Source organism: Sturnira hondurensis, unplaced genomic scaffold (assembly GCF_014824575.4).
Source record: "Sturnira hondurensis isolate 20B ecotype Veracruz unplaced genomic scaffold, ASM1482457v3 Scaffold0020119, whole genome shotgun sequence".
Lineage (NCBI taxonomy): Eukaryota > Metazoa > Chordata > Mammalia > Chiroptera > Phyllostomidae > Sturnira > Sturnira hondurensis.
This window is the reverse complement of record NW_028092750.1, coordinates 2,110,593-2,128,605: the sequence shown is the minus strand read 5'-3', so window position 1 is coordinate 2,128,605 and position 18,013 is coordinate 2,110,593. Positions and strand designations below refer to the sequence as shown.

General features: G+C 58.5%; 2 protein-coding genes across 2 annotated transcripts; both read right to left on the bottom strand.

Annotated features, from left to right (window-relative positions):
* Positions 1-2,778: 2,778 nt before the first annotated feature.
* REEP4 (receptor accessory protein 4) lies at positions 2,779-6,467 on the bottom strand. Its single transcript, XM_037028800.1, has 8 exons — positions 5,949-6,467; positions 5,052-5,124; positions 4,600-4,676; positions 4,387-4,507; positions 3,903-4,016; positions 3,356-3,491; positions 3,033-3,187; positions 2,779-2,948 (listed from the first exon to the last, which is right to left on the bottom strand). The coding sequence occupies exons 1-8, from the start codon at positions 5,978-5,980 to the stop codon at positions 2,883-2,885; spliced, it is 774 nt and encodes a 257-aa protein (XP_036884695.1). The 5' UTR covers positions 5,981-6,467; the 3' UTR covers positions 2,779-2,882.
* Positions 6,468-9,886: 3,419 nt separating this feature from the next.
* Positions 9,887-17,663, bottom strand: LGI3 (leucine rich repeat LGI family member 3). The gene is made up of 8 exons (XM_037028875.1): positions 16,862-17,663; positions 15,934-16,005; positions 15,047-15,118; positions 14,669-14,740; positions 14,462-14,533; positions 13,646-13,815; positions 13,324-13,488; positions 9,887-11,929 (listed from the first exon to the last, which is right to left on the bottom strand). Exons 1-8 carry the CDS (start codon positions 17,407-17,409, stop codon positions 11,112-11,114), a joined length of 1,989 nt encoding a protein of 662 aa, XP_036884770.1. The 5' UTR covers positions 17,410-17,663; the 3' UTR covers positions 9,887-11,111.
* Between the last annotated feature and the right edge of the window lie 350 nt (positions 17,664-18,013).

Sequence of the window (18,013 nt, the reverse complement as noted above, 5' to 3'; positions counted from 1 at the left end):
GTTCCTTTACCCGCAAACACCCGCCTGATGATTACAAGGTGCTCCTAGTCCCACTACAGGGAAGTCAGCGGAGCTTCCCGAAGGAGGCAACACTCAAGCACAGACATCGGTAAATAAGTGGGACTTCATGGTACTTCGCTTTGGCTAAACCGCCATTTGTCCTTGGCTGGGATACAGAAATAGATACGATGCCAGCCTATTCTCTATGAAGTCACAGTGCCGTGGGGGAGAAAGTACGATGTGCTCAAGGCAAAAACAGAGGCCGGTACAAGAGCAGAGGTGGTGTGGGCTGGAGGCGCACTCAAGTCCACGGGGTGGGGGAGAGCCCACAGAGGGTCTGGGGGAGGTGGTGAGGTCTGAGTGGGCCTCAAAGGGCAAATGGGGACAGAATAGTGAGTGGGGTGGGGGAGGGAGAGCACATCGGGGGGACAGCATGGGGCCACGCACCTGTCCAGGTTGACAGAGGTGGGGCACTCAGAGCAATCTGGGTGTGGGGGAGGCCAGCTGGGAAGGTGGGGAGGGCCGGGTGAGGGCACGCCGGCACAGCCCCCAGCATCCTGCTCCCAGGACAGGGCAAGCAGGACGCGATCGGGAGACTCTGGAGCTGGAGGAGGGCTGGCAAGTCAGGGAAGGCTTCTCAGAAAAAGCAGGGCTGGAAGGAAGGTCATGCCAGGCCGGGAAAGAGACTGCTGAGAGGGCCAGCAATCCACGCGGCCAGAGTAAAGGCCTGGAGGCTGTTGTCAGTTGTGCTGAGCTCGGCATGCTCATCACCCGCTGAAACGGGAGCGGGGGACTCAGGGCCAGGGCCAGCTGTGGGGCAAGACCACAGACCTGCGACAGCATCACCAGCTCACTCTAGGGCCCCATCCTAGGGATGAAGTCATGCGAGGGCCAGCTCCCACATGAGCTCCCTCGCCCCCCACAACTTCAGGTCCCCCCAGCTCCCCTTCCTTTGGAGTTTTTGCTTCATTTTCCTCTGTTCATCACATGCTCCTCTGTTCTGCTCCCTCAGCTCAGGGGTGTGGACCCTGTCATTCTGCCTCTACCACGGCCACTTCTGGGCAGGCCTGCCTCAGGACACGGGACCCCAACCCACAGGCTGCACAACTATGTGCACAAGTCCCTTCACTTCCCCGAGTCTTCGTTTCCCATCTGTAGAATTGATGTAACCTGTGACCTCAGACTCCACAGGAGGATTCAAGGACATTCTCTCTGTCAAGTGCCCAGTACAAGGCCAGGGGCACACCAGTGTTCGATACATCCTAGTCTCCTTGCTTCCTACACAAGAAGCATCTCGTCTACTTCAGCCCTGCACTGCGTTTTAAATATGCTGACTGACTCTGGAGCCAGGCAGCCTGGCTCAGAGCCCAATTCTGCCACTTACTGGCCGTGTGGCCTCAGGCAAATTAACTTGCCCTCTCAGTGCCCAGTTTCTCGTTTGTAAAATGGAGGTTATAGGAATAGCTGTACCTCCAGGGTTGCTGTGAGGGTCAGGTCAACACGTCAGGGGCTCAGAGCAGCACCTGCTGGAGTAGTCACGCCCCAGGCACTAGCCATTGCTGGGTTTGTGTCCCCAGTACCTGGCGACATGCCTGGTACCTGGTAGATGCTTAATACAGATTTTTTAAAATAAATAAATGAAGAGATAAGGCAACACCATGATGCAAGAGAACAAGCTAGGAAGTCACTGAACACCAAGATGTGAGGAGCCATCCTCCACCCCCTGCAGATTAAGCGCCTCCCCAAATAAAACCCAGGTAATCCCACACCAAGAGTTAATCCGTGCTCCTCAGGTCATTGCGGGTTACTGTCCCGCCTCCTCCACCTGACACTCCCCCCTACTTCTTCATTTAATCAAAAAAGGAAAGGAAAATCAGGCATGGGGGTGGGAGAAGGGAGCAGCCCTGGGACACTGCAGGGAGACCAGCATCCAGGGGCAGGAGAGGGCAGAGCCTGACTTGCTACCCCAAGATTAGGGTAGGGGTGGGTGGAGCCAGCCCAGGCACAGAGCCTGAGTGGCAGGCTGACACAGGAGACTCCATGGATGGGGCAGGCTGAGGACCAATGACCATAAGCAGCAGGGAGGGCTGTCCAAGACCAGACCCGAGTTCCGTGTCTTCCCCCCAGCCAACCAGCAGCCAGGTCCCTGCAGGGCACTGGCTCTGGCCAGCCTCTTTGAACCCCGCCCTCCTTGACCTGGAAGCTGGGGGCAGCCCAGACCCTGGCACCTGCTGCCCTCTTGCGGCCACTCTGCAGACATGCAATGCTCCCGTTACCTGTGTACAGAAACTCTGGGTCCCCAAGAACTTTCTGTGACAGCACTTGCCACACCACACTTATTTGTCAATGGGTGTCTCCCCCTGAAGACTGGGCCCCTCTAAAAGTCTGTCCTTTAGCCCTCATCCTAAGCTGTTTAATAACATGTGCTGTGAGGACTGGGAATACAAACCAGGAGAAACAGAATACTTTCATGTATTTATTTATCAAAACTTGCACAAACCTGACCTCATTCACCAACACAAAACACACAACCAGGGCACACACACAAGGCCTTGGAGAAGGCTGTCAAGTAATTTGAAGGATGGGAAGGAATGAACACAACAGAGTGGGCTTTGGTTTCACTCACAGGGGCCTGGGGAGGGCTCTGGTCCCATGCCTGCAAAGGCAGAAGGATGGGAAAGACAATAAATAGATCCCTCGGCCCAGCCGGCTTTGGTACATTTCGGGTCATCTCTGTGCCTGACCCTCAACCAACAGCAGGTGCCAGGAGGGCAGAGCCTGGGCAGCTGGTGCAGGCAGGCACAACGTGCAGCCAGAGGGCCCCTCCCACAGCCCCCAGAGCCCCCGGGGCATGAGGTAAAGCCGGGCAGTCTGTGCAGACCCTAGCTGCCCATGTCTGAGGGCACTGTCTTCTTCCTTGTCCGGACCTTCAGGGAGCGCGAGGTGCCCTGTGGGAAAGAGTGGATACACCGTGAGAGGTCCAGGCTGAAGGGCCACAGCAGCCTCAGTCTCACGCCTTCTTCACCACTGACCTCTCGCACCAGCGGTTTCTTCTTGATCATTCGCAGGCTCTGGCTGCGGCTCAGAGGCTTCTCTCGGGGCCTGAGTGGCCCCTGGGGCACTGCTTCTGTATCTGACCAGCACTCATCCTCAGTGTCCGTGCCCGGCAGGCCCCCTGCTCTGTACCCTGGGTGGAGAAGAGGGAGGTGGAGGAGGCGAAGCAGGGCATTCAGTCTGCAGGCCTGGGCCTGAGAGATGAGTGGGCCTGAAGATGCAGCTTCTCTGGGAGAAGCCACAGCTCAGGTGAAGGAAGCCAGCCCTCTCGGGACAGCTCTAGGTCCCTCTTCCCACTCACCAATGGGTGGTCTGTGGCGGGGCATCTGGTCCTCCATGTAGAGAGGATCCTGGTAGGTAGGGGCCTGGTTGTCGGGGATGGAGCGCAGGTCCTGCATGGAGAAGCTGCGCAGCCTTCCAGCCAGTGCACCCTGACTCTGCAAGGGACAGGGACGCTGCATCACCTGCCAGAGGGACAGGCTCCTAGAAGGAAATGGCCTCAGCCAGGGCAGCTGCCCAGGGAAGTCAAGGGCTGCGGACCTTCGGGTGTTCACTGGGGCAACGGTCTCAGAACTGAGAGCGACTCAGCAACCTTCTAGCTCTGGGTCTTCGTGGTAACAACAGGAAACTAAGGCCCAGAGAACAGGAGCAGTTGTTCACGGCTAGTGTCAGAGCCCGAGAAATGTGAACTTCGAGCTCCACACTCCTGCCAGCATCCCACCTGTCACCTCTTACCCCTGTTCCCTGGTATGGACAGCTGTCATCTGCCACTGCACTGACAGAGAGACCTGGACTTGCTCAAAAGGCACTGGGGTGGGGGTCTGATGGAGGGCTGGGGCCCAGGGCACCTTGGTGGCAGCCTGCACAGCAGCTGTGGCAGCAATGTTGAGGCCCCGCTTCCCAAAGCTGAGCACCGTTTCGTAGCTGCGCTCCTTGGCCTGCACAATGTAGGTGTCAATCTCCTATGGAGCAGGGCACAGAGAGTTCAGGGTTCAGTCTGAGTTGCTCCTCATCTGCAGACCCACAGAAGTTACTGGGTACCACGCCTCCCAGCCCACCCACAGTGGGCTGGCAACCACACCAAGAGCAGTGCCCCTCTTGCCCCCCAAGTCCCATACTTCAGTGAACAGCCATGCTCCAGCCCCCCCATTCGCAAACCAACTTCTAGCTGACTTTTCATATACTTAAAAGGCCACTCACATGTGCCCCCATTTGATTACCCCAGGAGAGGAAGAACAGGCTGTCAAGATCCCATAGACTAGGGTTAGAACCCAGGTGTCCCCCCATGCCCTAAGCTCCAGGGCCCTTTCCCCCCTGCCTCCCCTTATGTACCTTCTCATGGAGGGACAAGGATGGGTGGACGAACTTGCGGTAAAGCAAGCTGGCCCCTCTGGTGTGGGGTGAGAGCAGCCATAGCACGAAGGCCATCTTGATCTCGTAGTAGAAAGGGAACCTGTCAGAGCACAGGGGGACAAGGTCAGCCAGAGAGCCAGTTCGTGGGTGGGGCATCCCCTCCCCCGGCCCACAGAGCCCCTTGACCCATACCAGGAAATGAAGATGTCCGTGAAGGTCTCCACGGCCATGAAGAGTGCAAAGACGATCCAGTACATCATCCACCGGACCTGGGGTGGGGGTCGTGCAGAGAGGTCAGAGGCTGAGCCTGCCAGACAACTCCCCTGTCCTTGGCTGACCCAGCCCTGGGTCAGCCCTCCCTGATGCCAGAGAGCCTGTCCCACTGCATTCCCCTGGCACCTGGATGGCCCTAGAGAGCTGCCTCTGAGAAATTGCCACTCATACCTGCACCCAGCCCCAGCAGGCTTCACCCCCCAAGTTCCTACTCAGGCATCTCAATTGCTCCATCCACACTCATTGCACTCAGGATCTGCCAGCCAATGATGCCCCTAGGAGGCCAGTTCAGACCCTCCCCACCTCCCCAAGTCCTACCATACTCTGCAAGGCTGTCGTCCCACCCCACCCTAGCCAACTGTCACCCTTACATATTCACGGATGTTCTTGGTCTTCACAGCCTTGTAGGAAGCATAAGCTGGGTACAGCATCCCAAACACCAGCCTGGAGGAGCACCCAGAAAAGCAGAGGGGGAGTGTGAGGAGCACCATGCCCTACCCCCCATCGGTGGCTACCTCCCCCACAGGTTTGAGGTGACAGTGCCTACCCTGTTCTTCCCGCTTGGCTTGCACAACCTGCATCTGAGTCAGTGCCCTGGAGGCCACCTCCCCACCCTGCTGTTTACAAACATCCCCAGCCTGTTCAGGCCTGTCCAGTGGCCCATGGGTACAAGGGCACACACAGCCATTGAACAAAGTGGACAGATGGGGGATGGAGGCAGCCTTCTGAGCTGGTGAGAGCACCAGGCTGCCCCCTCCCATGGACATGCGATCAGGCCTAGGGCCACCAGACTTGGCAGTGCCAGGTTGCAGACAGGGATTTGCAAGCCAGGTACTGAAGTATATTGAAAGGTGATGAGTAGGACACAGTAGGGAGGTGAGGCCAGGGTGATGAGTCATGTGACTACTCAGATGGGAAGCAGGCACCTGGATTCTCCGCCCACAACATGCCACAACACCTTGTGTTTGCCAAGGGACTTAGAGCCAGCCTGTGGTCCTCCACCCCACGCACCTGTTTGCAGTGTGTGTGAGTCCTAGAGGGGTCGCTATCAGTCAAGGAGGCTTTGGGGGCTGGGGCGATAAGCCCGCGGTGCCCGATGCCTCGTGCAGTCTCGCAGATCCGTTAACTATTGCGGCGAGTGTTGGGGGGAGGGGCTGGTGTGACAGAGCCTAGAAAGTCCCCTTTCCCACCAGATGTTCCCAGGCTCTACCCCAGGGGCGGCGGGCTGGCAACCGGGGAGAAGGGGGTGTGAGAGCTGTCATACTCACACCACCAGGCTACAGATCATCCTGGACACCATCCTGCAGCCTCAGGGGCGAAGGGTGACCCCCAAGAAGACTCTCAGAAACACGCTCACGCGGGGCTGGAACCGGGTAATCAGCGGAGGTGCGGGAACCAGACGGGCGCTCGTCCTGCCCCGCGGCGGGGTCGGAGCCCGCCGCCCCAGACTCCACAGAGCGAGGAGACCAGCTGACTCGGGCGAGGAGGCGGGGGCACTGAGGCCCCGACTCGCTGCCGGTGCCGGAAGGCGCGCTCTTCCGTCACGCCGTGCTGCCTGGGCAGTTAGGGCTCCGACCTGCGCTTCCTGCCTCGGAGAACCAGGAGTTCGGCCCTCGCCGCGGCGCTGCTGCGAGTCCCAGGCCGCTGCGGGTGGGGTGGGGGGGGCGGGTCGCGGCCTTCGCTCTAGTGAATCTCCAAGTCCCTGGGTGCCAGGCCTCGGGGCGGAGTTTGCAACTCACTTGAAAGTTGCACGGAACTTGGATCTGCCCAACCCCAGCGCTCCGGTGCGTGGCGCAGGCGCAGTGTGGACCCGAGAGGGGCGGGGCGAGATCCGGGAGCGAGCGTCCCTCCCCTTAAGGGGCGGGGCGTCTCGAACTCGCGGGTGCGACCCGGGGGTTAGGAAGCTGGCGTAATTAGAAAGATGAGGGGGTGGGAAGCGGCAACAAACAAAATGGGACGAGGAGGAGAAGGCGGAGGAAGCGAAGATTTGGACTCCAGAGTTTCCGGGGCCCATCACGGGCTTCCCCCTTTGCCTCGATTACCGTCTGTAAAATGGGAGCGGGCATGAGGTGGTGGAGGTCCCCTTCGAGGCTCAGGCACAAACTTGCAGGAGGCTTGGCTGAAAGCCAGCAAATCTGGGTCTTCCTCCACTGGGTCAAGAGCTCCGGATGGCCTCAAAGTTGCCGAGCTGACTGGAGGAAAAACCGGGAGGAAATGAGAGGGAGCCTGAGGGACTTTTCACCCTCATCTGTTGACTTCTGTCTGGGTACCTTGTCAGAGCCCGCAGAGCTGCGCAGGCTGACCGTGAGGATTTGAGAGATTCTGGGCAGAACCTCCAGCCCCCATGTCTTCTTCACCAGAAGTTTGAAATTCCACCTACTCCTTTGAGACAAGAACACGAATATCCTTGAGAGCTTAATCTCACTGACTGCCATTTTGCAGTGTAGTTTTGTGTGCGGGGCATTGATCTTTACAAAGATCTTATGTATGTATGTATTTAACCATTTAGGAAATTCTCTCAGGGGTGAAAAGTTACATGCCCAATGTCACCTGGTGGCAGGTGGATAAATGCTGGGCTTGATCACTCTTCTACGGGTGGCTTTGGGAGGGGACAGAGAATAAAGACGCTCCTCTGGGAGGGAGGTATACACCTGGAAGAAGGTAAAAGGATCCAAAGCAAAGGCGAACTGTGTGGCTTCTACAACTTTCCACCTGGGGCTGCATTCTCCTGCTTAGGGCCTCCTTCCGCCTGTGAAACTGGGTAGCCCAGCATCTCCCACACTGTGCTGGGACAGCGCAGAGCTGTGGGGGTGGGAAATGGGCAGTTATTACTTTTTAATGGAGCTGCATTTAACGCCCACTGCCCCTTCAGAAGGATGAAATAAGTAATGATGGGGGCCAGGGAAAGGAGGCTTCTTGGGAATAAATAAATAAATAAATAAATAAATAAATAAAAACATATTGTGATTAAATGTAATTATTATCATCATTTTTATTGGTGTGGCTGGGTGTGAGAGCTAGCAGTGAAACCGGCCCACAGGGGAAGCTCCCCCGAGGACCTGCTGCCTCGCCTTGCCTCACCACCCCCTCTCCTTGGGCCTGGCTCCCCCTACAGTGAAGGAGCAAGAAGTGCCAACAGCTGGTATCCCACCATCCATTCCTCAGCTCACTCCTTGGAGAGGAAGGATGTGACCGACGACATAATAGGGGACCAGCTCGGGGCACCGGGTGAGGGAGGGGGTTGCAGAAAAGGGAAGAGGTGTTTGTGCTTCAGGAGAGAAGGGCGCCTGGGCTGACAGCATTTGTGGCTCTTGGGCCCTCCAGTACCTGCTGAAGAGCAGCTTTCTCCCCCCGCCCCGCGCCCCGCCTCCCCCCATTCCAGCCGCCTTCCAGAGAGTCACAAATGGGACCTTAGCATCACGTGCTTCTCTCTACCCTCGTTTGCTCCGGAAGAGCTCCCTTGCACCCACTCTAAGCCCTGCCAGCTGGGACAGTCTCTCACATGGAGACTCCGGGTGCAACGACTGTGCTTGGGAAGTCTAAGGGACAAGATGTGAGAAGTCTGCTGCTGAGAGCAGGGCTCAGCGTGGAGGGGGCATAAGACCGGCAGCTGGGGGGTCACCCTCTTCAGCTTCGGCAGAGAGAGTGGACTCTGCCTCTCACGGCCTTTGGTCCTGAGCTATTGACAAAATCATCCAGTTACACTGTTGCTAAGCAGTCCTCTGGACACATGGATGACCCCCAGGGCAGGAGTAGAGAGCTAGACATTCAGGGAGAAAAGTGTCTCTATTCTTGGGAGGAGCATGGGGAGGGTGAGGGACAACAGAGTGGTGTTTATCTTTCTACTGGGCCACAGAGTGCCAGTGGGTCTGAGGGACTTGGCATGCTCTGTCTGGCAACCTGTCCCTGGCACAGTGCATGGGCCCATTCCCCATATAAAAAAGCAGGGCAAGCATTCCCAAGACCGTGCAGCTGGGGGACCTGTGGGGCGCCTGCTAAGCCAAGAGCACGTGAATGTGGTTGGAGGAGGTGGAAACCCCGACACATCACCTGTGAGATTCCCCATTGTGAGGAGTGGTCAGGGGCAGGCTTGACCTCTGAGGCCACAGGTAAGATGTGGAGCACAGGGGCCTTGAGACCAAGGATGTCAGTTTCCCCCGAAAGGCACCCTTCTCCTCTCCCACAAAGCAGCCTTCTCTGAGCCACTTGTGCCCCGTATACCCTACAGATCAATAAAAATCATACTTCTGCCCCGGCTGGTATGGCTCTGGATTGAGCGCCAGCCCACGAAGGGTCACCGGTTCAATGCCCAGTCAGGGCACGTGCCAGGGTTGTGGGCCAGGTCCCCAGGTGATGGTGCGTGAGAGGCAACCACACGTTGATGTTTCTCTCCCTCTCTTTCTCCCTCTCTTTCTGTCTAAAAATGAATAAACAAAATCTTTTTTAAAAATCATACTTCTGTGGCAGACACACTCTTCCAAGGACCTTGCATATGTTACTGGTCTAGATATTGAACGCATTTAAACCTCACACTGACTCTACCAGGCAGGTGTTGTGACTATCCACACTTCACAGACAAGGAAACAAACACGAACAGGCTAAGTAATGTGGCTAAGGCCGCCTGGTGAGTAAGTGGCGGAGTCAGAATTCGACAAAGTAGGGTTTGTCATCTGCGTTGCCAAAGAAGCTCAGGCTCCAGAATCAATCCACACCCAGGACAGAGGGTGGTGGTGATGACAGGCATTTGCCCAGGAGAGGGGGTGAGGAGGAGAGGGGCTGAGCTTGTCTCAGGGGGTGAGCTTGTCTCTGGCCATGTTGATTGGAATCGACAAGACCATGGTCTCCAGGAAGGAGCACGTGGGCATGAGTCAGCCCCAGGTGGTGGGGACTAGTCACACTCACCCAGCACCTGAGTCTCATCAACATGGACTCCTGACCCCAGCCGCAGCTCACCTCGGGGGTGCCCACTCCCTCCTCGGAGGGAAGGGAGCAGGCAGAAACAGGGCCTGATAGCCTACACTGTCCCCTGTGAGCAGAAGGGACAGACGACACACTCTGTTCTTCATGGAACAGTTACTGCTGCCCAGCGCCACTGGACGCCTGAGAGCCAGCGAGGGGTGGGAACTTTTTATTTGAAGCAAGTGAGTTACAGCCCTGCCCCCAATTGCCCCACCCCAGCCCCTCATGCTGCCACCAGACGCCCTTCACACAGTCTGGGCACGGGGACCAGCCTCCCCTCCCACGCCGGCTGCATCGCCTCCTGCCTCGAGGCTGTCTGTCCCCAGCTTACAGCAGAGGGCAGCAGAAGCTCGGCTCCCCGGTGCCACTCCACAGGACCCTCAGCCCTCCACCACCCAGTTTGTCCTGGAAGGCAGTGCTCCTGGGGTGTGCATCTGTGGGCTGGAGGGATGCCAGAGACCCCAAGTTGCTCTCCAACCTAGCTCTACTCCTGCACCCTTCAGATGCCCCGAGTGCTTGCAGGGTCCCTGGCCAGGCCAGCTCTGGGACCTAACCAGAGGAGCCAGCAGTGCAGCTGAGGAGCCATATCCCAGAGAAAGGGCTGAACCAGGGGATGGGGGTGGGGGTCTAGGCTGGGACAGCCACAGGAAGGAAAAATAGAAAGGCTTTTGTCTGGTTGGTCTCCTATTCGGGTGACAGGGTCAGGGCACAAAGCCCCAGTGAGGACAAAGTCAGCACCGGGAGGGAGGAAGGCAGGATCTTCCAGGGCTGCTGCTGTTACTGCTTTGGGCAGAGGGACTGTACCCCCAGGAGGTCAAGCTGGTGCCCAGAGGCAGGGTGGGGACACCAGGGATGAGGAGAGTGGGGTGGTACTGTGTGCCCCCTCCAAGCAGAGAGGCAATGTAATGGCAGGGAGACCCTTTGGCAGCGCTGAAACTGCAGGTTTGCACCAGGAAACTGGAGTGTGGACAGATGTGTGTGCGTGACTGAGGGTGTGGGCCAGATCCTACGTGAACATGCAGGAGGAGTGGCGAGTAGGTGAGTGTACCCATAGGGGAAGGCTGTGGCTGTGGCTGCAATGCGGGGCACGCGCAGGTGAAATGGACCCCTGGAACACCAACAAAGAGAGACCAGAGCATCAGCAGGATCAGCCCAAGACCCTCCCTCCCAACATCCTTTCCCCTCCCCAGGCCAGAGCTTGTGGAAGGCAGCAGTCGAGGGGGCCTGCAGATGGGTTGTGGGGTCCACGGGAGTCCACAGATGGGAGGACCCTGGGCACTGGGTTGCCTGGTGCACGTACAAGTCCTCATGCTGATTACAACTACGGCAAGCCGCTCTCAGGGCCAGTCCTGGTGGTGCCCGTGCTCACCAGGGGCATGTGTGAGACTGGCTACCTGTGTCCTCACATGGGCACACATGCTGCTCATGCAGAGCCTCTCCCTCAGCCTCCAACCCAGAGGCTCGGCAGCCCTCTAGGCACTGAGATCCACCACCACGTGCCGGTACACAAGCGTCTGTCCCTTGAAGCTGGGGGCCAGGAGCAGCTGGGCGTCCCCTGCAGGCATGTAGCAGAAGGCCCGAGGGGCCTGCACTGCCAGCTCCTGGAACCTGACAAACTTCTGCCGCCCCTCATCCCACTGGTAAATCTGGGTGAAGGAGAAGTCACTGCCCAGTGCCAGGTAGCGGCGGCCACCCACAAGGAAGGGCTGCAGGGCCAGTGAGCCCCGGGAGGGCAGGGCCTGCACCTCAGAGAAGCGGGTGCCCTCCCAGCGCAGGATCTTGGAGTCCCCTATGTATCGGCTGAGGCACAGGTAGCTGTCCCGTCCAGCACGGAAGTGTTTCACAGCCTGGGCATCAGGCACCTGAGAAACCTCGCCCTGGGCCACAAATTGCTTCTGGGTGCGACTCCACTGATAGATGACTGGTGCCTGGGAGCTACTCGACACAATCAGCCGTGGCTTGCCCTCACCGTCCACAAACTCAAGGTCGGTATCACGATGCCAGGGGTGCAGAGCCTGGTGGGAGTAGAAGCCATTCTGGTGCCAGCGGTAGAGGCTGGTGGCACCCGCCTTGGAGCTGTCGGCCACAGCAAAGTACCAGTCGCCATCGATGCGGAAGGCCTCCAGGTCGTTGGGCTTGCGCACGCGCTGCGGGTCGATGTCCTGCAGCTTGGTAAAGCGCGTAGTGTTGGGGTCCCAGTGGTGAATGTAAGAGCCACCAAACAGCTGGGCCACCACCATGTACAGCTGGCTGTCCACCACCATGGGCTTGCAGTGCACGGCTGAGGGGGCTGCCGGGAAGCGGGGATGCGGCGTCACACTCCTCACCTGTCCTGGTGTTTTCGGTCATCACCTTCGCCCACCCTCCTGCCCTCCCAACCGCTCGCCTCCCCAAGGGAAGCCCGCACACAGCCTCAGGCTCCGCACTGCCCGCCCAGCTCCAGACAGCCCGCTCCTGAACCACGGCGCTCAGACTCTCCTCACTGAACACCTCAAGCCCCTCGAACTCCAGCTGGCCAAAACCAAACTCACGCCTACCCCCAAACCTGCTCCTCCCCCTCCCCCTGTGTTCTGGATGCCAATTTGTGGCTCCACGAAGTCATCCCACCCAGAAACCTGGGAGCCATCCCAGAACCGCCCTGTCCCGCACTCACACACAGCTGCTCAGTCCCCGAGTTCTGTGAGCCCTCCCTTCCACAGTTCATGTGAGATTGGCATTATTTCTCCCTTTAGCGGTTGCTAGAATTCGCCAGAGAGACCATTTGGATATGGAGTCTTGGGTGGGGGTTGGGGGGCAGTGTTAATAATGACTTCAAGTTCTTTCATAGACATGGGACGATTTCAATTTTCTGTTTCCTATTGTGTCAGTTCAAGATCCCCTTTCCTAAATGTAACCCCATTTTCTAAACATCTCCATCCCCCTGCTACTGCCCCAGTCCAGGCTCCGGCTGGCTCCCCCCTGGTCTGCCCACGTGACCAGCCCCATGCCTAGGCATGCTCCACAGTGCTCACAGAGGGATTTGTCTAAAATATAGATCGGATTGGCTCACACACTTTCTCAAAGCTTGCCAATGACCTGGTCCTCATCTCTCTCAGGCCTGCCACTGTCCACCTTGAACCTCATGCTATAGTCAAATAAGGTGCTTATGATGTATACATGCCTGAACTCACACGATAAACTGTTGCATGCCCTCCTGACTTTGTTCATGCTGTTTCCTCTGCCAGAACATCCTTCCCATATTTTTCCTCCTAGCTAAGTCTCCCTCAGCCCTCTGGACTCAGCTTAAACTCAGTATCTCCTCCTTTTCATTTCAATGGCACCACCAGGTTACTTTAGCCAGGAACTTAGGCATCACCTCTGACTCCTTCCTCTCTCTCATCCTTCAAGACTCAGTGTAAGCATCCCCTCCACCAGGAAGCCTTCCTTGATTGCCCTGGGTAGGCCTCTCCTTTGTGCTCCCAGTGCCTTGTGTTCATATCTCCTGCCTAGCACCAACCTATTATATAGATGTTATCTATACATGTATCGGCCTCCCTCCAGAGACTAGAACATTCTTATGAGCACAGGCCACGTCTTATCAGTCCCTCTCCCCAAAGGGCCTCCGTGGAGAAGAACAATGGAGTACCCCTCCCCCACCCCCATTCTCCTAGCTGGGGCCAGCGCAGCCAGGCTGGGCACAGGTACCTGGGATTCTATCATAATCTCGAAGCTGCCGTTCAACGTAGTCCCACTTGAGGACAGTGCAAGCGCTGGCACCTGGCTGGGCCAGAGCCACGTAGAGGTCACTTGAGTACAGGAAGGGCTCGGCTGACACCGCTGGGAAGGACAGGGTCTGGTACAGCACAAAATCTGCAGGGATGGCGGGGTGTGTGAAGGAAGAAGAGCAAGGGTTTTGGGGGTGGTAAAGGCTGTTTAGCAGGCAAGGCAGGGGGCTAGGGGTTCAGCCACGCCTGTGGAGCTGCTTTGGGGGCGTCCAGCCTGAGCCCAGAGGCAGGGGCCCTCCCACCTGTGGTGATGCAGTCGAACTCCCGCAGCGGCAAGTCCTGCACCTTGTGCTCTTGGAAGCGGGGTGGGCTGGCGCAGTAGATGGGGGCCGCTGTGGTGTTGGTGTGGGCCAGCCACTCCACCAGCCACTTCACCTTGCAGTCGCAGTTGAGAGAGTTGCCTCGCAGGTCCCTGATCATGAGGGTGATGGAGGGGACTTAAAGAGGGACAGGCTCTCAGCTGCTCGGTCCACCCAGGCCCTCAAGGTTTCAGAAGTAGATATTGTCAAGGCTGCTGCTGGTTGCTCACACGGCGTTTTTGTACCCATTAGAAAGATGTTCCCCTTGGGGTGCATGCGGCCCTGGGGACTCAGGCGTGGTCATTGGAGTGGGGGCTGGGTGCAGCCCCTCCCTGCCTCCTTGGTCAGGTGCCTTTTGCAGTGTATAACCTGCTCAGCCCTCTGTTGCATCCCACTGCCCCCCCCCCGCCCCGCAAGCCAGGTCTCTTGCGGAAATACCGACTGATGAGTGTGGCTATGCTATTGGACTTTACTGTAGGTTCACATCGAACATACATTTAGAAAGCACGAGTTTAAAAAACACACCCAGAGTGTCTCATGTGAATCTTACGAGGGCCCATAGATGCCATGAGGAAACCTGGAAGGCCACCAATCTGTGTGTAATTCTCCTAACCCTCTGGAGCCCTCTCCCCACCCCACACCAAGCCCACACTGCCTCCCAGGACTTTATGATCTTCCCAGTCCTGGCTCCCACGCCACCCCCTCCAGGGACACGCCCCTTCCGTGCCACTGTCCACAGAGCTAGGACTCAGGCCTTACAAGTCACTCAGGATGTCCAAGGGCCGAAAGATGTCTCTAGGCAGTGTCTGCAGGTTATTGTTGGCCAGGGAGCTGCAAGAGAGACCTGTGGGTCACCTGAAGATGGTGACCAAGGCCAAAGGCCACAGGAGCCAGGGATGGAGGTGGTGGGGGTGTGGTGGGGTGGCGTTTTGGCTCCCCGAATGAATGCATGGGGGAGGTACTTACAGGTGTGTTAAAGACTTGAGCCCTCTGAAAGTGAACTTGGATAGTGCCCAGATGTCATTGTTCTCTATGAAGCTGGAGGGATGGGAATTGACTCAGCCACCACTTTGGATCCCAGGACGCCCTCCCTCACTGATTTCCCTACACAACTCCTGGATTTGGCCCACGGTCCCTAGACAGGCTTTCATTCCCAATCTGGCGACGTTAAGCCTGCGGTGACAGGGGACCCAGGCAGGTGGTTGAGGCAGAGGGATGGAGGCAATGACCTCCGCCTGGCTTGGGTCCTGCAGTCAGAGGACTCAAGAGCTGTCACCTGCTCAGCCTTCTTCCTTCAGCCTCCCTCTGAGCCCGCCCAGACCCTCCCCTTTCCCTCCCACACACAGGTACTGCAGGTGCGACAGTCCTGTGAAGGCGTTGTCTCCGATCAGCGTGAACTTGTTGGAGTTGAGTAAGCTGGAGAGACAAAGGCAGAATTAGTGCTTCCTGCCCCACCTCAGGCTTCCTCACAGCCTGCCTGCCCTGCCTCCCACCCTCTGGACCCCAGCAGAGAAGCCCACAAGACCAGGCAGGAGTCGCAAGACCAGGCAGGAGCCTGTTTTGGTCCCAGAAACTCCTAGGGTCCATGTTTGCCCCTGAGGTGAAAACAGTCAGGGCAGGTCTCTTCTGGCAAGCTAGATCCTTCCCCATGGCACCTCTGCTCTGTCTTCCACTCCCACCCAGGCTCTGTCCAGTCCCTTTGGGGCTGACGGTGAGAAGGAGGTGGGGTAACCCGCACGTACACTCTCCTGTGGCTGGGGCTTCGAATGTAAACAGCCCCTTTTGGAGTTCTAGCCCTCTGGTCTTTCCTCCATTCGGCCCCCAGCTCTTTCTTCAAGCCCTGGGATCACTTGTCTCTAAGACGGCCCCTCTCCCCTGCAGTGTCCACCCCCTGGCACCAGTCCAAGTTCCTGCATCCGATTCCTTTGGGCCCCTAGAGGAGGTAAGTCCATCTAACTGGGCCCCAAATACCCACTTCTTGGCGTTGATGTGCAAACCCTGCCCTCCTTTCCCCTGCTGTTCCCTCCACCCTTCTAGACTCCAGGCTGTGTCATTTTTTGTGGCATATCCCATCAGGGCAACAGTAGGGTGACCTGTGTCTTAATCTCCAAAGGCTACCTACATGGGCTTTCCTCTTCCACCTCCCCACCCCCCACCCCTGGCCAGGATCTGTCTGTCCCCTCCCACTGCCCTCGCCAAGACAGCACCCCTCCCCAAGGCCCTGTCCTTACAGGAACTGCAGCAGCGGCAGGTGGGAAAATGCTCCAGCTTGGATCTCGGAGAAGGCGGCATTCACCAGCGTCCTGCGGGGGTGACCGGAGTCAGTGCCGTGGAGGTACGCAGGGACCCCCTGGGCCAGTGAGGAGGACAGGGCAATGGCTGCACTCACTCACCCTGGAGACCCCCTATCTGGTGGCTCCTCCTCACCACCTGCCTTCAACACTGCCCTCCCCTACTGCCTCCCCAGCACCAGTGGGCCCCCGCCCAGCTTCCCCCTCAGCCAGAAGAAGGTGCCCTTAGCCACACTTTGCAGCTTCCCCAGGATGGGGCTTTAGGGTGGGGGTGGGGATTAGCATCTTACTCTCAAGAACTGCAGGGCTTGTCTGGTCCCCAGAGGCCACTGCAAGTGAGACAGGCTGGCTGGGGAGGGGGGTGCAGAGTGGCTGAGAGCTCAGTGGCAGGCATCTGCCCCAAGCCAGGGTGCTGTGTGGGTGCATCTCACTCCCACCCCTCCCCCTACTGCCTCCCTCCCTCCCCTCACTAGACGCCCTTCTGCACTTGGTGTGACATCCCAGGCAGGGGCCCAAATGCTGTGGTAAGCAACCCCCATCCCCCCATCCCCACCCCCCGAGTCCAAAGCTCTGCACACAGTAGGTCTTATTGGCGTTGCTGGTGCTGATGATTCATTCTTGGCAACGAAGTCCTGTTTTCCCCAGCCATGGTTGCTGAGCCTGCGGGACTGCACAACTCCCTGCCTGGCTGATACCTTGAGTCTGCGGTCCTGAGGACCCCCTGGGTGCGCCTGGCCCCTACACTCTGTGAAGGGGAATGGGGTTCTTCCCATCGCTTCCCATAGTGGTCCTTGTCTTCCTCCCGCTGGGGGCTCACCATGCTGCCCACCACCCCCACCTCCCCCTGGGGCCAGGTCTGGGCACTCACAGAGAGATGACCTCGGCGGGCAGGTTCCTGGGCACTGCTTTAGAGTCCACGCAGAAGGCCGTGTCCCTGGTGCAGGAGCAGCTGGGTGGACAGGGGGGCGTTTTGGGGAGCCTCTTGGCACTGACTTGCAGCATCAGGCAGAAGCTCAGCGCGGACAGCGCCAGCAACCGGAGCCCGGAGCCCCGCCTGGTCCGCAGCCCCGCCATGCTGCCCGCGAGCTCTGCCTCCCGGCCCGGCCACTCCCGCACGGCCGCTCCCTGCCGGGCTAATAGTTGGCACCGCCAGGCCACCGGCAGCCCCTGCGGCAGCGAGGAACCGGCTGTCCGCCTCGGAGAGCGAGCTCCAGCCCTCCGCACCGCCTGCACTTCCCTGCCCTGCTCGCTCGCGGGAGCGACGCAGATGGATGCGCGCAGAGAGTGGAGCAGAGCGCTGTGGGGCTGGGGTGGCCGCGGACTGCGGCGACGGGGGCGCGCAGGGCGGAGGGGGAGTCCCCTGCCGGGAGTATCAGAGAAGGGAGTGGTTGCGGCCCTGGCCGCTCTAGGCTGCATGCCCCGCCGGCGGCGTCTGGACCATCTGCTTGTGTGTCCGGTACCCAGAGCCTCTGTGCGCGAGTGCACGCGTGTGAGGTGACGTGTGCATCCTGGGGTGGCATGGCCGTGTGCGTGTGTGCACACCTGTCTCTGCTGGCGCAGGCAGCGATCCCTTGTGAAGCTCGTCAGCTTTGGGAGCCAAGTGCCTCTGCCCCCCCGGGCGGGTCCTTAGGCGACACACCCTCTGGGCAGATTCTAGGGCACGCCGTAGATGACAGGTATGTATCTGTGTTCACATGTGTTTCCACAGCTCATGAACAGAATGTGCCTTTGTGTTTGAGCGAGCTGAAAGGGTCAGTCGTCCTTGCAGCTGGAGTGGGAATGTGCGGAACTCCGGAGCGCGTCGCACTGCCGGACCACAGCCTGCTGGAGCTGGGAAGAGCCTCGGCAGTTTTCCTCCCAGACCTTGGTTGAACAAATGAGGGGACTGAGGCCCGAGCCTAGAGGAAAGGAGCCAAGCTTGACATCTCACCTACTGTGTGCTGTGGACTCTACTTAGTTACCCTGTCCACGTTTTGAGGTGGATGATATCACCCCTTTTACAGATAAAAGAGGGAGGCCT